We start from the raw sequence: 12,084 nt of genomic DNA on the forward strand, positions 1-12,084 counted from the left end.
TTTCCTTTGCGCGCTATATACATATGTATAATAACTTTGTTGAGAATGCGATAAAAAAGTATTATAATTAAATATTAATAAGAGTAGATAGATACATCAACAAATACACTAAAAATGCGAGAAGAAAAGCACATAAAATTTATGAGTGTCGAGAGCATTTTTAGTTTTTCGGTATCTATAATCCTGAATCAAATAAGCTACAAAATATATGTATAAGTAATTACACTATATAGCTGGATAAAAAAGTTTAGGGAAAATATATTTAAAACAATTATTAAAATAATAATTAGGACAATGCACGAGACTTTGCTAAGACCACTAAAAAAAGTTTATTGGTTCATCGGGAGCCGTGTTTAAAATCTAGGTTTTCCATAAAATTATGAATAATAGTAAAACTGAATTAGGTATTTAAAGCAGTAGAATTATAAAAAGTACTTCTAAACTTCGTGTAACTGTGTGAACTATAATCGCGACATTATTCGCGTCTTTATTCTTTCAAGTTGCATTAAAAAAAAAAAAAATTTTTTATAATTGTAAAAGTTGTAAAGGATGAAATAATTTCCCGGAGCTTTTCGCAATTTATCCCCATTTTAACGTCAATTAATTTAAAATGTTCTTCTCTTTTGAATAGATCAAACTGCGACGAATGCTTTTGAAAGATCTCTGAATGTGTTTAATCGTTCCGCCTTAATAATTGAAAGGATTTACGCGTGGAAATTAAGATTCAAGTTTAAACAACAAATCGTCAACGCAATTTGCGTGTTAAGCAACACTTCTAACTTCCTTTTGTAAGGCGATACAATAAATGAAACTCGTGAAACTCTCGCCTGAATTCACAATGCTGCTCGTGTAATTAATGGCGGCACACTATAAGCTTCGCGTTTGATTTTGTCGACCTGCTCGAACGGGCCAGCATCGCAATGCGAGATTAATTGCGACGTTAATTGCTCCGGAGACATTCTATGGATGCTGTTTACTTACGCGCGTGTGTATATACACGCGCGAAAACGCGAATCGTGTGCTGCGACACGTGCGAGAGCGTGCGGTTAACATTAGTCCGTGCATCGTGCGTGTCCGTCATCTTTGAATCTTTCCGCATTCGTGCATTATGCAAGTTTATAATCTGTTGATTTTCAATTGTTTACTGTCGCCAATACTAATTATCAGAATTGCGCGATACTTGGAAAAAAAAAACCACCGTAAATTATTTTGTTTTCTGCGAACCATGCAGGAACACAAAGAAGTCGAATTGATCTCGCGACTTAAATTCTCTTTCACTACGATACTATTAAAATGGAAAAATGAAAAATTTCCGAATTTTGGAGTCGTGATTGTATCGTTATTATATATAAAAATGTTTAAATGACGCCAACATAATGCGAGCACGATAATAATATTTAAACAAACGTAAATGCCGTAAGAAATATATTATTAATATGTAACGCTGCCAAAATAATGGAGAAATTAATGTAATTATTTACGATCCTATTATAAATAATAATTATTCGTAGTTTGTGATCGACCCCGCGCGTCACCTTTTCAATATAATTAAATGGCCCGTAGTTTGCCTATTGTTTTGTATTCAACTAATACAGCGATATTAATTAAAACAAGTCGACGTCTAACGATTGGTCGTAATTTTCACCTAATACAGAGACTATACAGACACGAGTAGGTTAGACGCGCGAATGGAGAGATTACAATATGATGAATGATACGAAGCAGCCGGCGAGTGACATTCGCAGCAGGCGTTGAATTCAAGATCGTTCGAGCATATGGTAAGTCTTACTACTGGACGCGCTCTTTTAATGAAAATCATGTCAGCCCCGTGACACATCGCACAATCGTTCTCTCGCTCGTTCCATTTTTTCGAAATATTATCCCACCCTGCTTACCTGGTCCCGATATATTTCCGTGATCGCAACGCTTGGATTCTGATTCCAGTCTGTCAATCATCAACTTCTGGATTCGGTCGATGTTATCATTTCTCTAAAACAGATTCAATGCAAACAATGTATATATTACGTATTTGCGTGCGTACGTGAGTGTGCGACCGGGTGTACTTTTGTTGGTGTATGTTTTAATGTTTTATTATATAATATCGCTATTATACTGTATATAGGTACTATCTTGTACGTTAACAGGTAGGCACGCGCTCCGCCTAACCGAGTAAGTAAGAAAACGATGAAAGTAGTGGTATTTCACCGGCGATGTTGCCATCTCCCACTTATGCTACACCTCTCATGTCTCCTTACAGTGTCAAACCGTTCCCTTGGCAGTGGTTTCGCTAGATAGTAGATAGGTCTCTTAAATTTTCACTACGTACTACGCAGTTCGGGGAACGATACATTTTGAGAAAATCTATACGTGAATTACGAACTAGCAAAGTACGATGGAAACCATACTTCATATTTAAGACGATAACGTAACACGATAGGACTATCTTTATGATAGAATTATTGACAAAAATATGAAATTATAACTAAAAGGGATAGGGTTAAAGTGACGTTATGGTTAAAGTAATTACTATAGTAGAGACTACGACAGCAATTTCATTGCAATCAAAGATTGTTCAATTTATTTATTTGTAATTTGTACAGTACGCACAGTGCGTTTATTTTATTCGATTATATTTTCATATCCATGTATATAACTGAATCATAGAATACAGATTGCTCGGAATGTTCTCTCGCGCAATATCATGCTAATTTCAAATATTTATAATATACACCCATTTCTATCTTTTCTGAAACACCAGTTTATAAAACGTTCGAAATGTTCTCCAACCTTTTTTCCATACATTTCAGGTAGAAAATTCGTTTAAATAAAATCAAGTTAAATAAAATAATTTCGCTTTAAATCGAGATACGGTTATCGAACAAATATTTCGAGTCTCCGTATTTAATTTGCGTATCGGTGCGTATCGAATCGGCATATTGAAATGTGAAAACACATCGGGAACGTGAAAATGCGCCTGTTTCCACGCGAAAGCGAAAAGCTCACTCCGAATAAACACCTTTGTGATTTTTAACTCGGTAAAAGCCGCATCTTCCCATTTTAACTGCATTTTTTTCTCTTTTATTGTATGGCTTCCCGTAACGGAATTTGAGAAATTCCGTGATTCGTTTTCTCGAGGAAAAAAAATATACGCCAGAGTTAAACGCTTATCGAATATTTTTTTTCTATTTATATTTCTAAGCATATATCCAGAAGTATTTACCGCTGTTTCCAACAAATTTTTACTTTCAAATAACGGGTTATGGGGTTTACGAAGAAATTCACCTTCCTGTTTTCATTAGCTTGTAATGTCGTTTTTCGCTTATTCTCTTGCAGCATGCAAAATCACTTAGCATTGATTGAATTTTTTCCCCTATCTATATCATAACCCTATTAGAGATTTTTAGAAAAAAGCAAAGAATTAATTAATTTGCGGTAAATTTAAGTAAAGCTGATGGAACTTTTCTAGGATAAAATCGACCTCTTGTGGTTCTTTTCTTCTATTATTTTTATTTTTAAAAGAAGCATTATATATATATGTGTGCTTGTTTTGAGGTCAAATAAAAGTAGAAATGTAGTATGTATATTTAGAAGATAACTGATACAAAATTTGCATAGATTTCGAATATCAATTATTCTTCCGTTATTTTTTTATCACTACTTTAATTCTTTAAAGATTTAAGCATTATATAACATTCAGGAACAATAAATGTAGATGTTATTCGTATGTTCTGTCATCGACCCAAATCCATGCGTACAAATTTAACAAACTAAATGTGTTATAAATTACAAATTATATAAATTATTGTAAAAAATTATATAACACGTATCTGTGTTAAACTGCAATAAATCAATAACCATTTTTTAATTAAGATTTGCGTTGAAAGTATCGGCAGTGCGTAACAAAACTCCACTCCACTTTCTTTCGTTGTATTATCATTTTGTATGCTTCTCTCCGTCGTTTTTTCTTCACTTCAGCGACACAACAATCCCATCTGACGACATTTCTGATTGTATTACCAAGGCGGACATTTCTGTCCGGAAATTCTTATTACAATGGATTTTGTCAAACAACGTTAAAGCAAAGAGTTACCTACCGTCAGCAATCAATAATCGAATCCATTTGCGTAATATAACCGTTGGTTACAAAGCTGCAAATTAATATGCAAAACACGGCATCGTTACATATATAAATTATAACTAAATTGTACAATATTTAATTCCTGTGATAGGACGTGAATATAATATTTGCAAATAATTTATACATTATAATATCAGCTTATTTGAGATCAAACTTATTAATATTATTATTATTGTTATTCTCAATTGTAATGAAGCATAATAATAACAGCTTGTTGAAACAAAAGTTTACGCAGAGGGTAGTTATATGGTTGATATTTATAAACATCCACATTATCCTAAGCAACTGTGTGGCTTTAACTCTCATCAAAAGAAATAGAACGTGATAGAATGTGGGAAAGCGATTTATGGCCGTTTGCCCGGCTATTTCTTTCGAGCATACGAAGCAGAAATCCATCCGGAAGTTTCCAAAAGTTTCATAGTTCGCCGCACATTCTTCCTCGTGCCACCCTCCTCCTCCTCAACGTGAAGGCAAGGCGATAAAATTTTCTATTTTCCTTCTAACTTGCTCTCCCACGCATGTCGCCTGTCGCGCACAGATCCCATAAAACGCGCGCAATTATTCTAGGTCAAGTACTCGAAATAAACTCTGCAAATAACGCTCGGAGAATTAGCGGTGCATCCCCCTTTTCCTTCGCATTGCGGACTCTGAATTCGTGCAAATTCATTCCGAAACAATCAGAGCACGTCCAACACGAGTACTAATGCCCGCATAAAAGTTTCAAATTTTATCACTGTCTGCAAAGCTGCCGGTATAATTGGTAAACCTTCTCAGGTGTCGCGAATGTTACACGTGATATGAAGGGTCATCGCCGTCGGCAGAAATTGTTTTGCTAAGATAAATGTAAAGATAAATAATAAATATTGATGCATTATAATAAACAGCAATTCTCAAAAGTGTTGAATAATTGTTTTGAAATTTTTAAGAAATACGATTTAAAAACGTATTCTTTTAAACATTTATTATTTGCACGTTTCAAGCACAAGCTGCTTTTATATTACTGTCTCTTTCTCCCTTTGCTTCTTATTATATTAAAATTTTGTAGAACTTTTTTCATACTCAATGAGAAAAGTAAAGCCATTCGTTTTAGTACTTAAAAATTCCCTTAAAACCCTTTGTAATACATATTTTGCATATTTTTTCGCTGTTTCAGATGCCTTATAATTCTTAATAATAGCTTCATTTGGCAAAGTTGTATCTTAACTTAAGATTCTTAAGCTGTATTGTTCTCCTAGATTTTTTTTGCGAATATCTTGTTAGGAAAATTTCTTTATCTACTAATACCGTTTGATGTGCCACTTTGGAGGAAATGTTCGATTGCAACGAAGACATTTCAAAACGCTATCCCGGAAAAGATACTCATACTCCCTCTCTCTCTCTCTCTCTCTCTCTCTCTCTCTCTCTCTCTCTCTCTCTCTCTCTCTCTCTCTCTCTCTCTCCCTGCTTATATATAACTTATACAAGTAGGCGGAAACAGACCCTCATATCTCTCTGTAACACATATCACGTAAACGAGGGTTCGTATATACAAGAGTAATACTCGGGGTAGTAAATGAACGGTCATTCAAGGAAAGGCTAACATCCCTATTGGACCCGGATTTCGCTTGAGCTCGAACTTGAGCTTTTCCTGCTGAGAGGACACTTGTCAGCGCGATGTCGAGAACGTTTGGTACACGACGGCCATCAATAACAGCGATTGCTGATACTTCGTGGCAGATCTCCGTGCGCGAGATATCGTTTCTCTAACGTTCAATTTGGTCCGCTCAGATATCCGCTTTATATGTATAATCCGCGAATTATTATATATCGATGTAGATTCATTTAAATTCGATAAACTTACAATTAGACAAAGATTTTTGAAATTCTAACTGAAATGTTTTTTGAGTGCTGCTTTCAAAGATTGTTCTAGCAAACTTGCGGTATAAAATATTTTCGTAATATATTGCACAAAAATTTTTATAGCGTGTCACACAGCAATTTTCTCAGTGTAGCATAAAGCAGTCTTCTGTACGAAGCATAACACAAACAGCGCTGCACATCGTATGCAAAACATCGCGTGTGTTTCTAGTCCTTTAGAACAGCAAATGTACTTGGTGGTTTTGAGTTACCATCTACTATTATAACTTTCATTCAACATAGAAGCCATTAAGTAACGAGATTAAAGTATCAAAAGTATAAGAACAAAATGAGAAATGACTCTGAATAAAAGTTTTTCGAGAAAAAAGAGAGAGAGAAAGAGAAAGAAAGAAAGAGATTGTTTATTTATACGTATTAAAAACTTGGAAAAGGTAGGTTGCTCAGGATAACTGTAAACTTCCACATCGCTGCATTTTCCGTGTTGAAATGTGTCGACGGTCTACTTAGTTGACTGGTCAGACTGACACAAAATCAGCGCACGATTCTTCGAGAGAAAAGTTTCTCCGTCGCGAAGGGGAAGTGTCAGAGAAAAACTCGTTATGAAATCGACGAACCCTCGCGACAAAGTTACGCTTTGATCCCGCTAGAGTATAGCATTCGTGTCAAACGTTTGCGAATGCTGCAATAATAGCCGACAATAATACGATGAAAAAAGCAATGTTTCTATTCGGTTTCTGTAAGATTTTCATGTAAATGTTTAATTTAAACCCGGAAAATTTACTTGGCAAACTTACTACTTAGCAACTTACAGAAGATCTTTGTTTTAAAAAAGGTTTTTAAACTTTTCAGTTTTCTTCCCCGTCTTTTGAATATAAAAGAAAAATTTAAAAGTCGCAGGAATTCAGATATTTTTTAAACAAGCAAAAGAAGAACAAATATGAGTTATTAATTCAAATGAGTTACGGAAATGTAATGATTTTTCCCAGCTTTCAAATGCACAAATTATAATTAAATAAATCTATATATTAGATGTTAAACCTGAAACTATTTCGACAAGGAATGTATATTACGCAGTAATTTAGTATCGCTGGATCGATACTAAATTTAATAATATTAATAATATTTACGTTGCAAATGCTCCGCGCTAATGCACTTTCGACTAAACTAAACGGAAGAATGGAGTGAGCTGCAACAAGAGTGCAACGAGGTTGAAAATAGCATGCTTGTTACGGCCAACAAACCACTTGAAGTTTTCTTAGCATGTAATTTTCTTGATGAGTCACATAAAACCGTTTTATTCGCGAAATAGATAATAGCATAACTGTAATATCTTGATGATTAAGCGATCTTCAGCAAATAATGTTGCAGACAAAAAAATTTATTTAAAAATTACTACGTAAGTTTTCTTAGGCAATACAATTTATTTCGAAGAAAAAAGATAATTTTTCAAAAATTCTAGTCTTGATATTTTCTAGATGTACAAGATGTTTGATGTTATATATTTTGAATGTTATAGATCACTTTTTACATAGCAATTCCGTTTTAAGTATGTTTGCTTCTGAATAATTTACAATTAGATTAAAAAGTCAAGTTTATTTATACTATGTTCTATCTTTTTATTTATACTATGTTTTTATTATTAGTAAGACTCACACAAAAAAGTTTTCTGTAAAAAATATAATAAGTCAGCTAAATAAATTAGATGGGACTGGAACATTAAATCACTATTCAATGAAAATATTTTGAAAAATCAAAATTCAAAATAAACGAAACGGAGAACAGGAATGGTCTTTTGAAGCTGTATTTCTTTCAAGTTTTTATTCCTCGATAATCCAAGTTGTACCAAGTTGAAAGTTTTTAGAATTCTTGTAGCAAAGAGTATTTCAGAAAACGAAATTTATAGTTGCGCCATGTGAAAGGCCGTCCGAGTGCCCGCCTACAAGTAAAATGATCCGTCTGACCCTTCTGATATTTTCTACTGCACACTTCAAGGAAAACGTTGGCCAACGTTTGCTGATAGTTTGCGATAAAGTCTCTAACGCATATTTAGCGAATTATCTCTGCGAAGATTTAAAGATATCTGCAGAAACATTCAACAAATGTTCCAGGTTTGCAGATTTCATGCAAACCATAAGATTTCACGTTGGTAACGAATAGAAAGATCGTGATGTGGATTAGCGTACATCAAGTGCATATTTACGTAACTCGAGCTTTATTGTATATAATATATAATGTACCATATATATTATATATGTACATATAACATACCTACCACATTTTTTATTACAGAAGCAGATTCAATAAATAAGAGTTACAATTCAAGATTGCTACTATCAAACATATCTCTTTTAAACTTTCCAATTCTCATTTGTATTTCTTTAATTCTTTCGTAAGAATCTTTCAAATGTTTCTTATCGGAAGAATTACCGAGAATATAGCGATTCTTGTTATGGCAAAGACGCAAACTAAGAATGTTTACTCGTGATTGCGAATGACGGAAAACGATGACGGAATCAATCTTCTGTTATTTGTTTCTAGATTTTTTTTCGATCAAAATTTGTGATTGCCTCTTTTTCTAACAAAGCCAGCATCAGAATTTAATTTTATCGTTGTTTAATTATTACTAATAAAGTACAGCACGGGACAACAAATTTATAATTTTATACTTTCCGGATTTATAATTTAATGGAATATTATGAAAATAATATTTAAAAAAAGGTTCATATATAGAAAAGACAGCTAAATATATATAGAAAGTATACAAAACAAAAAAATATTTAATATTTTTTGTGCATTTTTTTTCTTGAAATAAATTTTTATGGTTGCAAGTTAATTTTATAAAACTATATAACGTGTTTGAAATTAAATCACATAACAAAGCAGTAATAAAATAATTTGATATTGTTTCTTAATTTGAAGAGATAAACGTCACTGGATGATGAAAAAATTAACAAAGCCACAATTATTTTACAAAATATAAATATTATAATTATGCAATCACATGTATAACTCGATATAACTTACGTGCGTTTCCATGGCGCTTTCTTGGATTATTGTCCGCCAAGTGAGTTTTCTTCTCGCAGCTGCGCTTCTTCCGACCCTCAGAACAGTCTGTTCTGAAATATATCACACATTATTAATTAATCGTCGATATTGTCCAGTATTCTCCGGTATCGTGAAAAAGGGGAAAGGAAGACGCTGGTTTCTTTTTATAGTTAACTATCGTTGTTGCCGCTGTCGATTCGCAACATTTCTTTCATCGCGCAAATATTTTTAATAACTTCGAAACGATAATTTTTCGATTATTAGTTATGAATGAAACGTTAATTATTATATTGTGTGATTAATAAGCTTATATTATACATGAACTAAAAGCGTGTAAAAGCATGTGCAATATAGATTATGTCATGTGTAAAGGAACGCTTTGACGTGGCTTTATAGTCTTCTGTGCAATAAACGGCGATTGACTGTTACTATCGAGTTTAATATCTGCAACCGAGAGCTTTGACAATATTTTGACGAAAGAATTTTACATGAAATTGCTGATACCCAATTGATTCAATTGATAAATATTGACACATTATACAAAGGCAATCTTTCACGTCGGTATTTTTATCAACAAAAATTAATATAAATGTAACTGCACAATAGCAATAATATTTTTGATAAGTGTGATACGCTGAAAATATCAATAAAAAATATTTGATATTTATGCTGTTGAAACAAGTTCATTGTAAAAACTTATTATGAAAATTGAAGCAATCAAGTAAGCTTATATCGGTGTTATTAAATTATTATATCCTTTCTTATTATTCTATGAGTAGATTGTATACGTTATGCGAAAGTTCATTACGTAAAAAAGTAATGGCCCGTTTAAGTTGATGAACGATCAAACGAGAGCTAATCAACGAAATCTCGTATCGACGAGATATCTGGAATGGGCCGGCGCGCCCTTGTTTGTGTTTTAATTGTGTATTAGTAGGTCAGACAACACACCAACACCTCTTTTTCTTTTGTAACGCACTACGCCCTTCAATCTATTATCCAGATACGATAATCATTAGCGATCGATCGAAAACCGAAGACATCAGCCACGGAATTTCGCAACTTGTTCGGCGAACGAGTCGTCAAGGATATCGAAGGATCCATTACAGAATAGTAATACATACTGCTGTATGTATCAATTCGACCTTTGTAATAGACACGTGTTTAATAGTTCGTGAAAGCAAATAAATTATAAGAAAAGAAAATAAATCGCGCGTCACACACGTTAGATAAAACGTTTATCTGGAGATGATTTCTATATTCATGATTAATTTATTTATAAAATTTGTGTTAAGAGTTGTAGCAATAAAATTGTAGTGCAACTTAATGCGACAAAGTGAGAGGAACATAGTGCAAACTTTAGAACACTAAAATTAAATGCAAATAGTTTGGCAGAGTAACATGCGACCATAGTTACATTCGCGAATTTATTGGCAATACGGATTATTTGACATTGTTGGCATATTGCGTCTTCAGCTATTTGTATGCATAAATGGATACTAACTTTACATATATTAACGCAAGGTTATCAGCAGAGTCATCAATGGTTGGTTAAAAGCAGAAACCATTTGTGAACAACGATCGCGAACAACGATTGTGGACTCATTCCATGTCACGAACGGACTGGTGAATTTAAATATCAAGGATATGCCATGCAGCGTTGGTTATACGTTGCATTATCGATTACATATGCTTCGAACTGATGGTTATTTCCGTGATACATTGTTAACCAGCATTATGTCAAATTTATCGAGTTCGACAAGATCAAATTTATCGGCAGGCCGAGAATGTTAGCTCGAGCAATAAATCATGGAGCTCATACATAAAGCTTAAATCGCATTAAATCTAATTAAATTATTTGATTGCTCTGCCACTGTATAGCAAACACGATATAAATTTGGATAAAGGCCTCATACAAAGTCTATGATAGTAATTTCTTCGTTCGTATATAGATCTTTTTAAAACTTTAAAATTTCTTCATGTAGTACATACACATCATACATAAATGTAACTAAAAAGAATTGCATCGTTTGGTAAAAATTCAGATAAATGCACTGCGTATTTTTCACGTTTACTGGTTTACTCGATCGATGCGCCTTTCAACGCAACATAATGCACGATTGTCATTGAAATAGATCAGGCATGCATTGCGATTTCAAGAGTCTGGAGAGGTGTTCGAGAGTGTTCGATTGCCGGAGGCATTCGAGTGGCGTTCCGCGAGAACTCCCGGCAATGAAAATATATAACAATGGCGCACGTGTTCGATTAGATTAATACAGGCGTAATTTGCGGACGTAGAATAATGATAAAGCCAACAGCGTGGATGGTCAAACAATTAAGGAGAAAGCCCCTCCGCCGGGACGACGCTTAGAAAGTCAATTATACCGTCACGGAAATTATTCATAGTTTCGTAATGAGCTTAAATTGAGATCTCGCATGTTTTTCATAAACGGTATCTCAAGCAAAAGATCAATTCAAGTTAAAATTTACATTTTCTTTTTTTATTTTCAATATCTATATAAATATGTTTTTTTTGCGTAACATAGATTTTTTATGATGAAAGAGGCTAATGATATTTGGATTAGAAATATTAAAAATAATTATATTCTTTATTTCACTATTACAAATATAAAGTGCGCTATTTTCAATTATAACCAAGTTTCGTTGACGGAAAACGATATCAAGTTTCTTTACGAGAACCTTTTTAGTTCTAGGATATCGCTCTTTGTGAATATCATAGTTATAAATTTATTACAGAATAATTTCGCGAAGCAAATATAGAGAAGCGGAAGAAGTGGCATAAGCGAATGTAGCATTTGCATTTGAATAAATATTGCAGTCCAAAAGAGACATATCATGCACTCTTTCGACACATCGAAAATACTTAAACATTTAAAAATAAATACAAAGATATCAACTTTACGATATTATAACATTTCTCGCGTTGCAAGATTACCCCGGGTTACGATTGAAAATCCCTGAGTAGAGAGATTCTGGTTTAAAAGGTCAGACAGTTGATTAAGGATATCCTCAGCCCATCTCAA

General features: G+C 33.4%; 1 protein-coding gene across 12 annotated transcripts in view; it reads right to left on the reverse strand.

Moving 5' to 3' along the window:
* Positions 1–12,084, reverse strand: part of LOC143907764 (secretin receptor) — a 42,809-nt gene that overhangs the window by 9,645 nt on the left and 21,080 nt on the right. For 10 of the 12 annotated variants that reach the window (XR_013259968.1, XM_077424768.1, XM_077424752.1 and 7 more), the window contains 2 exons: positions 9,020–9,111; positions 1,896–1,989 (listed from right to left, as the gene is read on the reverse strand). Coding sequence is in view for 11 of the 12 variants with exons in the window: in XM_077424732.1 (XP_077280858.1) it covers positions 1,896–1,989; positions 9,020–9,111 (186 nt within the window). In the remaining variant the exon portion in view is untranslated. The remainder of the gene's footprint in view (positions 1–1,895; positions 1,990–9,019; positions 9,112–12,084) is intronic. The other 2 variants (XM_077424788.1, XM_077424805.1) reach the window with 1 other exon arrangement.

The sequence above is a fragment of the Temnothorax americanus genome, unplaced genomic scaffold (genome assembly GCF_048541705.1).
Source record: "Temnothorax americanus isolate GAGA-0224 unplaced genomic scaffold, ASM4854170v1 Scaffold11, whole genome shotgun sequence".
Classification (NCBI taxonomy): Eukaryota; Metazoa; Arthropoda; class Insecta; order Hymenoptera; family Formicidae; genus Temnothorax; species Temnothorax americanus.